General features: G+C 43.2%; 1 protein-coding gene across 1 annotated transcript in view; it reads left to right on the top strand.

Moving 5' to 3' along the window:
* SLC35B4 (solute carrier family 35 member B4) overlaps positions 1 to 8,475 on the top strand; it is a 123,493-nt gene extending 115,018 nt beyond the window's left edge. Inside the window, exon 10 of the mRNA XM_069229318.1 lies at positions 7,349 to 8,475. Coding sequence (XP_069085419.1) covers positions 7,349 to 7,595 — 247 coding nt within the window. The 3' untranslated portion in view covers positions 7,596 to 8,475. The remainder of the gene's footprint in view (positions 1 to 7,348) is intronic.
* Positions 8,476 to 16,618: the final 8,143 nt, after the last annotated feature.

The raw sequence follows: 16,618 nt of genomic DNA, 5'->3' as shown, positions 1-16,618 counted from the left end.
GAATGCAACTAATCTGGGTCACTGAAAATTACATCTGAGATTTATCCTGCAATGTGTATACTTTTCAGAATGAACTGTTGTAGACTGTGTCTAGGATCATTCTGAAATGTGGCATATTAGTTGTCCAAACCATATTGTAAGGTGACTAAGGATACCTAGGTTTGAATATTTGGTAAGTAGGTTTGAAATTTTGTCTGGGGATGTTCCCGTGCTCGGTGGTGATCTATGATGAAGGAGAAATTGGTTTCCATTGGGTTTAATACATGTTTTACAAGTTTGGACACTTGTCTAAAAGACAGTTGTCTCTCAACTACTGCAAACTGTAACAACTTCACGTCAAGCATTTATACTCCCACCCTTTCATATAATTTATACCTAATATATTTTAACACACCTCAAACCCTTTTTTCTAAGCATATTCTTCGCCCCACTCCTAAAGAAGAAAAAACAAAATGAGAGGAACCTTGAGCTTTCCGTAGCACACCTACAACTCATCCGACAATGCTGGTCTGTTAAGCACAGTGCACAAACAGAGGCTTTTCAGGACTATATCGTCCTATAAATGAATGTTTTTACACCTGACACTTTAAAGATACTGTGAAATAAAAATGGACTCGTAAACGAAGACATCTTTAAGGAAAATGAATGGGCTATTGACACCTAAGTAATAAATAATTAAAATGTGCTTTGTGAATATATTTTTCTCCTTTGGTGTTTTATTACGTAAAATCTCACATGCCTCTTTGCCTTGGATTTGTTTCAATTTCTCAAAAGAAAAAAACAATCATAATTTTCACCCACGTTAAACACCTAATAACAGTGCTATACATTTTGGCTCCAAATACGTTTGGAGTACAATTTGAGGTTCTATATAGGCATACGCCGTGTACCTCAACTACAGAGGCTGCCTTATGTGTAACCATGTAGTATGTCCTTATCTTGCCATCTGGTGCCTTTGCTGACATAAACCTTAAGGGTGTATGGTTTTACATGGTACTTAAACCCTGAGTATTGGACCTTATTATACGTTACTCTTTATGGTTTTTTTTTATATTTGACATGTTTACTTAGAGCAGTTAGCATCAAAAAGTGTCCTCTAAGGTACTGATGGTAGTGCGACCTAATTGCAAATAACATGTTTGTTTACCATTCACGAAAAGGAAGTTCTTTAAACAAAGAACAAGGTCAAAACTCCGCCGAGTGGTTTTGTGCTGACATTATCAGAAGGCACAGCCATGCATTAAAAAAAAAAAAGTGGATGGAGGGAAGAAAATGCGGCCGTGCTGCTGAATCACTTAGAAATACGTTTGTTCGATGGCATCTGTCGCTGTAGATACACATGGTATGCATGAGCTCGCCATCTGGTGTTGGGTCGGAGTGTTACAAGTTGTTTTTCTTCGAAGAAGTGTTTTCGAGTCACGGGACCGAGTGACTCCTCCTTCTGTGCTCATTGCGCATGGGCGTCGACTCCATCTTGGATTGTTTTCTTTCCGCCATCGGGTTCGGACGTGTTCCTGTCGCTCCGGGTTTCGGAACGGAAAGATAGCTGAAAACGGAAGATTTTCGACGGTATCGTTGCGATCCGGTTCGAGATAGACACATACGACGACGCGTTGAACATCGAAGCGCTTCGGTGCCCTTCGGGGTAGATTTCGGCACCCCGTCGGGGCCTAGTCGGCCCGACCGCGTGGAGAACAACGCCGATGGAACGGACCCCGTTTCGATTCTGCCCCGAATGCCACAACAAATATCCTTATACGGCCCTACACTCGGTCTGTAACCTGTGCCTGTCACCCGAGCACAGCGAAGAATCCTGTGAGGCCTGTCGGGCGTTCCGGTCCCGAAAAACTCTGCGCGACCGTCGAGCGAGGTGACTGCAGATGGCGTCCGCGCCAAAGGAGCATCGACAGTTCGAGACAGAAGAGGAACAGGAGGAATACGTTTCCATCCAGGATTCAGACTCCGACGAGCTAGACTCTACAAAAACTGTGAGTAAGACGTCGAGATCAGAACTTAAAAAAGGAAAGAAGGCCCAGGGGACGCCACTGCCAACCGGCCATGGCTCCACCCAAATTCTCGGTGACCAAAAATCGGCACCGAAAAAGGCCCATTCAGTGTCGAGATCGTCCGACTTCGGTCGAGACACCGGCACGCAGCCTCCTCGGGACCGAGAGAGTGCTAAACAGAAGCATCGACACCGAGAGTTCGGTGTCGACACAGATCGACGCCGAGACAGTGGCGCCGAAGACCATAGAGGCCAAGAATTTTCGGCCCAGAAAAAGAGGAAGGTTACCTCGGAGCCGAAAAAACAATCAACAGGGTTTTCGGAGCCGAAAAAAGCGACATCAGACCCTGTTTCAGGCTCCTATACTGAAGAGCATTCTATGTCTTCACAAATGAAGAAACATAGATTTGAACAAGAACTGCAATCCACTGACGTGGATCACACGCAAAAGCGTATCTTTATTCAGCAGGGGACTGGGAAGATCAGTACCCTTCCACCTGTCAAACGAAAGAGAACGCTTCAGTTTACTCCTCAGCAACAAACAGCACAAAAGGTAACACCTCCTCCCTCGCCTCCACCTGTAACTCCTGCTTCGCCAACTTACACCCCGTCACATTCGCCAGCTCACACCGCCATGAGCCACGATGACCAAGATCAGGATGCGTGGGACTTGTACGACGCACCAGTGTCTGATAACAGCCCAGACACATACCCAACTAGGCCATCACCACCGGAAGACAGCACAGCCTACTCACAAGTGGTGGCTAGAGCAGCACTATTCCATAATGTAGAACTACACTCGGAACAAGTAGAGGATGATTTTTTATTTAACACCCTCTCTTCAACCCACAGCTCCTACCAAAGCCTGCCGATGCTCCCAGGCATGCTACGCCATGCAAAGGACATTTTCAAGGAGCCAGTTAAAAGTAGGGCAGTGACGCCTAGGGTGGACAAAAAGTATAAGGTGCCTCCTACGGACCCTGTATTCATCACCTCTCAGTTGCCACCAGATTCTGTGGTGGTAGGGGCTGCCAGAAAACGGGCAAATTCACACACTTCTGGGGATGCACCTCCCCCAGATAAAGAAAGCAGGAAGTTCGATGCAGCCGGGAAGAGGGTTGCTGTCCAAGCAGCAAACCAGTGGCGCATCGCAAATTCACAAGCGCTGCTAGCGCGATACGACAGAGCCCACTGGGATGAGATGCAGCATCTCATTGAACATCTCCCAAAAGATCTGCAAAAAAGAGCAAAACAGGTTGTTGAGGAGGGTCAAAACATTTCCAACAATCAAATACGCTCCTCCATGGATGCAGCAGACACGGCCGCAAGGACCATTAATACGTCGGTTACCATCCGTAGGCACGCATGGCTCAGAACGTCTGGATTCAAGCCAGAAATTCAGCAGGCAGTGCTTAACATGCCAGTAAACGAAAAACTTCTGTTCGGTCCGGAGGTCGACACAGCCATAGAAAAGCTCAAGAAGGACACTGACACTGCCAAGGCCATGGGCGCACTCTACTCCCCGCAGAGCAGAGGATCTTATAACACCTTCCGCAAAACACCTTTTAGAGGAGGGTTTCGGGGTCAGGCCACACAAGCTAGCACCTCACAGTTCGCACCGCCCACCTACCAGGGACAGTACAGGGGAGGTTTTCGGGGCCAGTATAGAGGGGGCCATTCCCTAGGAATAGAGGAAGATTTCAAAGCCCCAAAACCACTACCAACAAGCAGTGACTCACACGTCACTCACCCCTCCCACACAACACCAGTGGGGGGGAGGATACGTCAATATTACGAAGCATGGGACAAAATAACTACAGACACATGGGTCCTAGCAATTATCCAACATGGTTATTGCATAGAATTCCTGCAATTCCCTCCAGACATACCACCAAAATCACAAAATTTAACAAAATACCATTCACAGCTTCTAGAGATAGAAGTTCAAGCACTACTGCAAAAAAATGCAATAGAATTAGTACCAAGCACACAAATAAACATAGGAGTTTATTCACTGTACTTCTTGATACCAAAAAAGGACGAAACACTGAGACCAATTCTAGACCTCAGAGTAGTAAACACATTCATCAAATCAGACCACTTTCACATGGTCACACTACAAGAAGTGTTACCATTGCTCAAAAAACACAACTACATGACAACCCTAGACCTCAAGGACGCATATTTCCATATACCAATACATCAATCACACAGGAAATATCTAAGGTTTGTATTCAAAGGAATACATTACCAATTCAAAGTATTGCCTTTTGGTTTAACAACCGCTCCAAGAGTATTCACAAAATGCCTAGCAGTAGTCGCTGCACACATCAGAAGGCAGCAAATACATGTGTTCCCGTATCTAGACGACTGGCTAATCAAAACCAGTTCGCTCACACAATGCTCAAACCACACAAATCAAGTCATACAAACCCTCTACAAACTAGGCTTCACCGTCAACTTTGCAAAATCAAACATTCTGCCAAGCAAAGTACAGCAATATCTAGGAGCCATAATAGACACGACAAAAGGAGTAGCAACGCCAACTCCACAAAGGATCCACAATTTCAACAGAGTCATTCAACACATGTCTCCAAACCAAACAATACAAGCAAGAACAATACTACAGCTCCTAGGCATGATGTCCTCATGCATAGCCATTGTCCCAAACGCAAGACTGCACATGAGGCCCTTACAACAGTGCCTAGCCTCACAGTGGTCTCAAGCACAGGGTCACCTTCTAGATCTGGTGTTGCTAAACCGCCAAACTTACCTCTCGCTTCTATGGTGGAACAATATCAATTTAAACATAGGGCGGCCTTTCCAAGACCCAGTGCCACAGTACGTAATAACAACAGATGCTTCCATGACAGGGTGGGGAGCACATCTCAATCAACACAACATAAGAGGACAATGGAACATACATCAAACAAAACTGCATATAAATCATCTAGAATTATTAGCAGTTTTTCAAGCACTAAAAGCTTTCCAACCAATCATAACCCACAAATACATCCTTGTCAAAACAGACAACATGACAACGATGTATTATCTAAACAAACAAGGAGGAACACATTCAACGCAGTTAAGCTTGTTAGCTCAAAAAATATGGAAGTGGGCAATCCACCATCAAATTGGTCTAATAGCACAGTTTATTCCGGGGATCCAGAATCAGCTGGCAGACAATCTCTCTCGAGATCACCAGCAAGTCCACGAATGGGAAATCCACCCACAGATTCTGAACACCTACTTCACACTCTGGGGAACACCACAAATAGACTTATTTGCAACAAAAGAGAACGCAAAATGCCAAAACTTCGCGTCCAGATACCCACACAAGCAATCCCAAGGCAATGCCCTATGGATGAACTGGTCAGGAATATTTGCTTACGCTTTTCCTCCTCTCCCTCTCCTTCCTTACCTAGTAAACAAATTGAGTCAAAACAAACTCAAACTCATTTTAATAGCACCAACTTGGGCAAGACAACCCTGGTACACAACACTGCTAGATCTGTCTGTAGTACCACACATCAAACTGCCCAACAAACCAGATCTGTTAACGCAACACAACCAACAGATCAGACACCCGGACCCAGCATCGCTGAATCTAGCAATCTGGCTCCTGAAATCCTAGAATTCGGACACTTACAACTTAGCCAAGAGTGTATGGAAGTCATAAAGCAGGCCAGAAGGCCATCCACTAGACACTGCTACGCAAGTAAGTGGAAAAGATTTGTTTGGTACTGCCATCATAATCAGATACAACCACTAGACGCAACTCCAAAACATATAGTAAATTACTTGCTCCATTTACAAAAAGCGAAGCTAGCCTTCTCTTCTATTAAAATACACCTTGCAGCAATATCTGCATACCTGCAAACTACCTATTCAACTTCCTTGTATAAAATACCAGTTATCAAAGCATTCATAGAAGGGCTTAAAAGAATTATACCACCAAGAACACCACCTGTTCCTTCATGGAACCTAAACGTGGTTCTAACAAGACTCATGGGCCCACCTTTCGAACCCATGCACTCTTGCGGAATACAATTCCTAACCTGGAAAGTTGCCTTTCTCATCGCCATTACATCTCTAAGAAGAGTAAGTGAAATTCAAGCGTTCACAACACAAGAGCCTTTTATACAAATACATAAAAATAAGGTCGTCCTACGACCTAATCCAAAATTTTTACCAAAAGTTATTTCACCATTCCATCTAAATCAAACGGTAGAACTACCAGTTTTTTTCCCACAACCAGATTCTGTGGCTGAAAGAGCACTACATACATTAGATGTCAAAAGAGCATTAATGTACTACATTGACAGAACAAAAAACATCAGAAAAACTAAACAACTATTTATTGCATTCCAAAAACCTCATGTAGGTAACCCAATATCAAAACAAGGTATAGCCAGATGGATAGTTAAATGCATCCAAATCTGCTACCTTAAAGCAAAAAGACAACTGCCCATTACTCCCAGGGCACATTCAACAAGGAAAAAAGGTGCTTCAATGGCCTTTTTAGGAAACATCCCAATGCAGGAAATATGTAAGGCAGCCACTTGGTCTACGCCTCACACATTCACCAAACACTACTGTATAGATGTGCTATCCGCACAACAAGCTACAGTAGGTCAAGCTGTATTAAGAACTCTATTTCACACAACTTCTACTCCTACAGGCTAAACCACCGCTTATGGGGAACTAACTGCTTACTAGTCTATGCATACCATGTGTATCTACAGCGACAGATGCCATCGAACTGAAAATGTCACTTACCCAGTGTACATCTGTTCGTGGCATCAGTCGCTGAGATTCACATGGACCCACCCACCTCCCCGGAAGCCTGTAGCAGTTCAGAAGTTACCTTCAATTTTGTACATTTGTATATATATTATTTAATCCTTTAATAGGTACATACTTACATTTTTCATTGCGCGGGCACTATTACTATAGTACAACTCCTACCTCACCCTCTGCGGGGAAAACAATCCAAGATGGAGTCGACGCCCATGCGCAATGAGCACAGAAGGAGGAGTCACTCGGTCCCGTGACTCGAAAACACTTCTTCGAAGAAAAACAACTTGTAACACTCCGACCCAACACCAGATGGCGAGCTCATGCATACCATGTGAATCTCAGCGACTGATGCCACGAACAGATGTACACTGGGTAAGTGACATTTTCATTATTAAACACTGCTTTTTGTGAAATAGTAGCCACGCCTGGAAGAGAAATATGGGTGAGCATGCAGTCAGTCCCCACCATTACCACACTCCCTTTGTCAAGGTGCAATGCTAAACAATGCTGTACCAGATTCATTTGCCTTAACCAGCTTTGCAGATATGTTTGCATTCGAGGTGTATTCATCCTGACGACAGAGTGCCCCTCCCTCACAGTCACCCTGGTGGTGACGCTGCGCAAGTTTGTCAGCCTCATGTTCTCCATCGTTTACTTCCAGAACCCGTTCACGGCGTGGCATTGGATCGGTGCAATGTTTGTGTTTGTTGGGACACTCATGTACACGGAGGTGTGGAACAACTTTGGATCGACACTTGGCATAGTGAAAAAAGAATCGAAAAAGGACTAGCTCTTGATTTTAAAGAATAGTTACAAGTTCCTATTGTTGCAGTTTTATTAGCAGGACCTTCATTCATCTGGGGACTCCCGGAAGAGTTCTGGTATGACCAAGCAACTGCTAATGGCCAAGCCATTGTATTAGGAAATAGTCTCACTCCTTGATTGAAAAGGGTTTTTTTAGTCGTCACCTGTTGAACAGCTTATTTATAAAGTGTATATTTAGGGTTTTTTTACCTGTCAGATATATATTTAACGGATGTCGTTGGGTGGGGATACCAGCAACGAATGTGAAAGGGAAAACATTAGCATTGTCGTGTGCATTCAGAACATAAACCTGCTCTCACTAATTAGTTTGTCATGTCTGTAGAGATCATGTTTTTCTTGTATCAAGTTTTTGAGTGCTGTTTTGTATGTGGCCCTGGTGCTACTTGGCAGCTCTGTGTCATGTTATTTGAAATTTTCAAACCAACTGATGACGTCCTGGTCTTTGCTAATGGTCCTAAACCCGGAATTTACCAACGGCTTCTTAGGGCTGAACGTTGCAAATGTATTCAATATGTGACTTTTCTGATTGAATTGGAAGCAAATGGACATCCTAAAATAGCGCTAGAGGAAACGCAGGCCCTGGGGAGAACCAGGCACTTGAGCCAACGTTAAGCTTATGTAGATGATAGCAACAGTGTTTCCACTTTTAATGGTGACAGAAACCAATCAATTTCAGATGCTGAAAACAACAAACCATCTCCCAGTAGTTATCGTTCATGCTCCCAAGAGCATATGTCTACAGTCAAGTTTTAGAGCTTAAAATGTACCATTTTTAAAGCAAAGGTGGCAGTCACGAAGCCTCCGGTTAAGCATGCATGCTTGTTTTCAATAAACGATTAAGCTTATCAAGCTGGCGATCTGTTTGTTGAACTTCTGTAATTCGTGGTCCGGCCTCCCAATTTGAATTTAAGTAAAGTTAGAGTTTAGATTGGTTTTCAGAAGGAAAAACTGGCTGCTATATGTTGCCCTAAATGCCTAAATGACATGGAGCCATCTCTAACCTCGGCAGTGACCCTATAATAAACGTTTTCTCTGTAATCTTTACTATATAATTAATTTTCGTTTACATAAAGGTTCAAACTCCCATTCCTTGCTACTAATTTATGCCCACATTGTTTGGCTATGTAGCTGTGATAACAGCTGTTACCGACACCTTACTCAGAGTTACTCTTTGATCTAGAGTAACTATTGAGTCAGGTGTGGGAATTATGCTTCACGACAAAAAAAGGTCTTTTTAATGCAAAAATGAACACGTACTCCTTTAGTGAACATTTTACCATAACCCAAAAAGAAATGTATTCCCTTTTGCAGCTACAGATTAAAATCCAAGTAGACTTTTTTTTTTTTTTTAAAGTTTGTATTGTCAAATTCAGATGCGTGTGCACATTGTTTTAATGTTCAGATATATCCAGCACAAAGCCCAGATGTCCCCACGAACTGCTACACTGGGAGAGACAGTTTCATTTATGTTTCTTAACTCTTCCTGGGCTGTGCCGTTACTGGTGCTCGCAAGGAGTTACATTTGGAGCTTAACTGCAGAGTTATGTGAAATTAGCTTGTCTCTATCGGGGGCTCCGCTTTCTGACCTGTTTGCAAGCTTTGCAAATGCTTGCATTCTGCAGGACCAGGGATGCTGAATGCTTCGTTTGAGTTATATTTTATCATTTACTAGAGCACTGTATTTACTGTTGGTTTTTCATTCCACCCTCTGCAACTACCTCACTCCCAAAGGCAGTATTTTCAAAGTTGTGTGTAGCTGTGTTGGGCTGAACAAATAATAACTTATACTATCAATTGTAATACTGTTCGTGTACCAAAAAGGCATAACAAGACCTTGAAGCACAATGATTTTGAGGTCAAGGGCACCATCCTTAAATATAATACATCTAAACAAGGTATTTGTGTTGTCCTGAAAGCTGAAGACCTATACCATCTTTCTCTAATAGCCTAGTGTCACAATTTAGGCTTACTTAAAAACTGCATATATGTTTAGGGTAAAAAACAGCTTTTAAAGTCGGTTTGAAATGTATCACGTTGATTACTTTTTGTGCCTTTGAAAATAATCCCTTTGTAGTCACTACAATGTACACACTCCAGTCCAAATCAAGAATTATTTGGTACTGGTAGCTCTGTAGCAATCGTGGAATTAAAATTGATCTGTGCAAAATCAGATTATGATCATGTTGTAAATAATTTACTTATAAAAACTGAATTTGTGGAAGGCTGGAGGTGTCGTTTCGACTGGATCAATATTATTAGGCACAAAAATACTATTGCACAAAACAACTTTTAAGTTAGGTGTTCGCACTGTTTTTTTGTGCTGTCTATAGATCAGTGCGTAATTGGGAGGGAAGAGGGTGTGTGTGTAGCCAGGCCTTACATCATTATTGCATGTACCAGTGCCACCATTTTAATAATGTTCCCCTCACTATTCTAATCAGTGAATTGCTGGGTTTTAGAAGAAACTTGATCGGGCCTTAATTTAGCTTACAAAAAGGTATATTGTATTGTTCTTAGATTTCCAAAGAGTCCTGTTTTAAATTATTTTGGATTTCTTCGGTTGTCATTTTATTGCTTCATTTGTTATGTTGCGATGCCAGTAAGTGTCTACTGAAATTCATGCAAGGTCATTTCATTGTTCTCATTTTCAATCACAAGATCTTCCTAATATCACAGTAAAGTTACCAATAAGCCTCATTCTGTCTTTAATCGCCACTGGATCTCCAAAAAGTCTGACTGTCATCTCAGTGGATTTCCGGGGATCCAGTCCCGTGCACTGGATATTTTCAAACTAAAAATGTAAAATATTTGGGTGCTGTAGAGAAGAATATTAGCTACAGTATGCAAATAAATACACTCCCTGACAATACAGAGAATATTTTCATTGGCATAAACCAGTAAGATGATCATGAATTTGCTAAGTTCTGAACTGCTGATATACAGGTCCTGTGTATTAAGTATGCTGGGCAGTACTCCCAGTTAGGTGAAGGTGGTTCTATGTGTGAATTGTTAATTCAGAAAACAAAGAAAGATTCACACTAACCCGTAGTAGGGATGATTAATGATCTTTCATGAGTTAACTTTACCAGGGTTGGGCCGCCCATTTTATGCAGTATTTGTGTCCTGCCTCATCATGCAATTCCCAGCTAACCATGGAGTGGTGAGTCTTACGCATAGACCGCCATCCATGTTTATTTCTTGTAATGCATTTACTTATACAGTGAAGTAAACCACTCCATTCTCTTCATTAATCTACTTCTTGTAACCTGTTAGTCTTCTGTTGTAATTATTAGATTTCAGTGATGATAATTTACGTTTACTGAAGTTATTTAAACATAGCTGGTTCAGTATTTTGCATCTGTAATGTGATACAAATTGCATTTGGACTTGTTTTGTAATTTGTTTTTGGAATGAACTCGACAGTTCCTGACAGTGCATCAGTTGTCATAAAAAAATTTAAAAAAAACAATGGCTATTTTTACTTAGTGTCCATTTCATGAATACCTCGTAAGCTATGTTTTAAAAAAAAATTATTATTCAAAATGCTGTGTGAAAAATTAGGTCGCCTGCCCTTTTTCACATGCCGCCTATCCTTTGTAGGCTTACTCTATTTAGGCTGCGTCTGCTCGGTTGTGTGTGTGGAAAAGTGCCAGTTTGCTATTTGAGAGCACACTTTTCTTTGTAGGCAGCCATGATTGGTTTGATGAGCCCTTGGCCTCCAGCTTAGGAGTAGAGTGTGACTGGGCATGGAAGCTGACAGTGAGTCATCAAGTTTCCCCAGGATGTGAGCCTAGGTAAGCAAGACCACATGGGGAAGATGTGCTCTCCCATAAGATGACTGAGCTGTATTTTAATTGGTCTGTTTGCATGACCTTATGATCTCTGATTACTCAAAGAGAAACTGGTGTACTGCCTGATGTAAATGTGTTAGGCTGAATTTGTCAGTCAGGTGTACAAGAGAATACATTGATGTTCATAGCGTTTGTGTGAAGAGATGGGAGAGGAGACAGAGCAGATTTTATGCAGCGTGTAGGGAACCGCACCAGTGAGGGACAGTCTGGGCATAGCAGTGCCTAGAGTGGTGTCCTCATAGAGCTGGATACAACGGGATTTAGTCCTATAGTGGGAGTGACCCCTCTCCTAGAGGGTCAGGTAGATCAATATACTCAACTTTAGAGACTGAGTGGGGCACATTTGCTCTGGCTCCTCTAGTAATCTAGTGAATAAAGTCGGACTGTGTGCTGCATAACTGCACAATAATAGTGCCATAACCAGGTGAAGGTGCTGACTCACCCTGTCACTTAACCAGGATGGAATGAGTCTACTATCCCATGCTAATGACCAGTAAGACAAACATGGCCTGCAACATACTTACACCCATTGCAGCTTCTTTGCCAGGCCACAACAGTTGTTATATCAGCAGCTCATGGAACAAAGAGTTGAGCATATTCATGAATAATTGTTCCTTGGCATTTAACAAGTCTGTGATTTGGCATATAAATGGGCCTTGAGAGAAGCTTCTTTCAGCAGTACCTACAAGTAATAAGAATACAGTATCCCACAAAGTCAAAAGCTGCATAGCTCAGTACTCCTTCACTTCTGCAATGACCAAGCTTTCTATCAAAATACACGTGATTGAATGCCATTTGTGACACCGCCTTTATGTTGGAAGGGCCACTTCTGTGGGCTCATCCCTATCACAAGGTAGTGCTTTGAGTGCTCTGTAAGACATTCTCCAACATTCTGTACTTACCGTGAACTCCTACGACGATTACAAGTGCACAGTTGTACTAGTCCTCAGTTGCCACACAAGGCTGATGTTGAGTGCACAAATTTACTTCAGAATTCAAGGAAGATGTGGCGGTGGTGATCCATGAGCTAATGAACAACACTCACTGATGAGTGCTTTGTTTCAGCACAGGTAGGTCCCATATTTTGCAACTACTGGATGTCTTCAGGGATTCGTAGCCAGTGCGTTGCTCCGGTAGGCTGTGCACAATCCAAGACCTTCCTTTGAAAGGTCTACTGTTCGTCCTATATAAGTGATACTCCAGTGACTTTACTTAAATCTCAACAGTCTTCGGCCTGATATCGTTTTTCACTAAGCATTATCACATCTGTTGTTAAACCTGTACCTTAATCCACAGGTAGAAGTCTTTGCATTCACACGTTATGTCCATCCAGACAACCTCATAATGTGGTTGGGGCTGAGCAATATTGTGCTTCCATTATTATTGAACCTTATTGTCATGTGATTGACCAGTGGATGTGGCAGATGTAGCTGAAATTCAGTCCCACAAAAATGGATGCTCCATGGAACAAATGGAAAACTCGGGCTGGCAGCCATGTGAAATTGCCCTGTGCCAGGGCAAAATACGGGCTTCATGATGTTCCTCACCACGTGCAGTCATACACCCAAGCAAGGACTATTAAAGTTGACAGTGCTGGTGTTTCCCATTGATCATAACCCAGGGTACTCTGTCCATGAAGGAAGGATGTCGAAATCAAAACATTTCTCCTTCGTTAATATGTGTCAAGGAGGCAAAAGGTTTTGGTGCAGATCCCTATCTACAGTTGTTAGTAGAAAGGAATCTGTGTTGAAACCCATGGGTGTTTGCATGGGAACTGCCCCATTCATCCAAACCATTGCACTTTGTGTTATTTTGGACAACTTTCCAAACCAAGGTCCATATTTATCAATAAATCACACAACCCAGCAAGCCACCTTGCCACACTGCGTGAAAAGGAGAGACCAAAAATGTGCAGTATTTACCATTATACAGTGCATTCCTGTCATTTCCTAGCTGGTGTACCTTTGGTTTCCGAGCGTCAACCTAGGCACGATTGTTTTTGTGCAGGAAAGTATACCTTCCTACACATAAACAACTCTCGAGACATTTTCCGCTTTGTAAGTGTGCTGCACAATGCATCACACTTAGAAAGAGGAAATAACTAGTACAAATAAAGATATTTCCCCATGTTGCAGCTCTGGTGGGGAGACATACAATTCTGACGCATTCCCAGGTCTACTAATGTTAATAAATCTGGGAATGTGTCAGAATCCAGGAGTGGTTGCCTGGGTACACTTACCTCCACCCATGCCGTGCCTCCCTGGAGCAGAATAACGGAAGGCAGCAATTTGAGCTGCCTTGTGTTACTCTAGATTTATCAAGCCATGCAAGGCTGCCTTGTGTGGGTGATAAAACTCACTTAGGTTTTGTCACTCTTGCTTCCCCTTGTTCGACAGAAGAGTGGCGCAAACCCTGATAAATATGTTCCCAAATCTTTATTTGCACTGGAAAGAGAATAACACCACAACTCTACACTGGGTTAGGGTTAGCGCAAAGTATTAGTAAGTCTGGACTATGGCGTATAGATGTGGGGGGTACAGTACAACTGAATTATCACAATGCTACAAAGATGACCTCCAATGTTAAGGTTTCATAAATGTAGAACACTCTGATAGTATCTCACAAAGTTACAAATATATTTGCAGCAAATATAACCGTCAAATGCAGATAAGAAGTCTGGTCTTAATTTACTAAAAAAATGCAACCATGACACATCGAAGAGAACCATCAAAAGCTGACTAAGATGACTATAATTGTAAAATAGTCCCTGATACAGTTTAAAGCACACACTCAAGACGAGGCAGGTTATATCCAAACAGTCAACAGCACTAGGGGCCATATTTATACTTTTTGACGCAAAACTGCGCTAACGCAGTTTTGCGTAAAAAAAATTAGCACCGGCTAACGCCATTCTGAAGCACCATGCGGGCGCCGTATTTATTCAATTACGTTAGCCGGCGGCGCTGCCTGGTGTGCGTGAAAAAAAATGACATACACCAGGCAGCGCCGGCGTAGGGGGATATGGAGCTTGGGCGCCAAAAAATGGGGCAAGTCAGGCTGAGGCAAATTTTTCGCCTCAACCCGATTTGCGCCATTTTTTTCGACTCCCAACCCCCATTGAAATGACTCCTGTCTTAGCAAAGACAGGACTCATGCCCCCTTGCCCAATGGCCATGCCCAGGGGACTTCTGTCCCCTGGGCATGGTCATTGGGCATAGTGGCATGTAGGGGGCACAAATCAGGCCCCCCATGCCACAAAACAAATTAAAAAAAATACTTACCTGAACTTACCTTAATGTCCCTGGGATGGGTCCCTCCAGCCTTGGGTGTCCTCCTGGGGTGGGCAAGGGTGACAGGGGGGGTCCCTGGAGGCATGGGAGGGCACCTCTGGGCTCCTTCCGAGCCCACAGGTCCCTTAACGCCTGCCCTGACCAGGCGCTAAAAAACGGCGCAAAAGTGGCTGGATGTCATTTTTTTTTTACCCGCCCACTCCCGGGCGTGAATTTTGCCCGGGAGTGTAAATACGGCGCACATGCCTCGGAGTCACTTTTTTAGACAGGAACGCCTACCTTGCATCTCATTAACGCAAAGTAGGTGTCCACGCTAAAAAATGACGCAAACTCCATGGACTTTGGCGCTAGACGCGTCTAACGCCAAAGTATAAATATGGAGTTAGTTTTGCGTCGGAATAGCGTAAAAAAAAAAAACACAATTCCGGCGCAAACAGAGTATAAATATGCCCCTAGGTGAGAGATGAGTACGCCATTGGCTGAGTCTAAAGATGGGGTGGAGAGGGGGATTGAAGTTTATATCCTGGTGGTTCCTTATCCATTTCAGTTGTTTAGACTTACTATGACAAATGACAATAGCATGCTTAGATCTTGGGGTACTTGAAGGGCACGTAGCCTAGCACCAGGTTTTGTACATAAAAGGAGCCTCAGTCCCAAAAGTATTGTGCATGGTGCACGGGATTTTGACTGGGAGCCAATGGAATGATTCAAAGGTGGAAGAGGTGGTAAAGGTACGTTTGAATACTTTGCAATTTCCGGATCCTTGTCTTGGGCAGGCAAGTATAAATTATGTCACCATGATATAACCTTGAACTGGAAGCTTACCTTTAACCAGGAGGAATGTGGTTATGTCACTTTGTGGTCTTACTTTGATTTTTTTTTAAAATCACTCCGCACAGATCTGAAACTGAAGGTGTTATGAATATTTGACCCTGACAAAAGGTTGCATGAACAGGTTGAACAGAATTTTTACCAGCATGGAACCTCGAGGGAACCCCACATGGGACTGTATGTGTTAGTGTATCACTCTGCATTTGTTAACTCATCTTCAAGAGAAAGGACATGACTTACTTGTGAGCTGAGCCTGATGAACAAGTTACTTACCTTCTGTAATGCATTATCTGGTAGAGACTCTATCTAGCTGCAGATTCCTTACCTTGGTTTTTTCCCAGGTGCCAGGCTGGATTCAGAAACCTTTGCTGGGCAATACCCCTTGTGCATGCTGTCAGATGGCTCCATTCGGCTCAGTTGGCGATGGATGTGATGTCACTGGCACCTGTATACTTTTACCATACATTTCCACACCAGAAGCGCAGAGCCATGATAAGAAGTGGCTCAATGTGTGTCAAATCTAGGGCCCTGAAAAATAGATCACCCTAACCCTAGTAACAAGTCTGCAGGGTGGCTGTAAGGAATCTGCATCTAGACAGATTCTCTACCATATAATGCATTACCGAAGGTAACCTGTTCATCTGATAGAGACTTCTAGCTGCAGATTCCTTACCTTTGATTAGATACCCAAGCCATTTCCTCCTGGTGGTAGGATGCAGACAATGTTTTAGACTAAAAAGTCCTGCAGGACTGAACGGGCAAAATGCTCATCAATGCGGACCTGACTGTGAAGGCAGTTTGTTTGGCAAATGTGCAGGGATGCCCTGTTGCTGACTGGCAGATGTTCAGGACTGAGCCTCCATGTGCTAACGCTGTGGTCACAGCTTTTCCCCTGGTGGAATGGGCCTTTAAGCCCTCAGGAGGCTGCTTCTTAGCCAGGGCATAGCAGATCTTGCTAACGATCCAGCTCGAAAAGGTCCACTTCAGTATTGTCTGTTCCTTCTTTGCTCCCACAT

This window comes from Pleurodeles waltl, chromosome 4_1 (assembly GCF_031143425.1).
Source record: "Pleurodeles waltl isolate 20211129_DDA chromosome 4_1, aPleWal1.hap1.20221129, whole genome shotgun sequence".
NCBI lineage: Eukaryota > Metazoa > Chordata > Amphibia > Caudata > Salamandridae > Pleurodeles > Pleurodeles waltl.
Note: the sequence above shows the minus strand (reverse complement) of the source record. Positions and strands in the feature narration are given on the sequence as shown.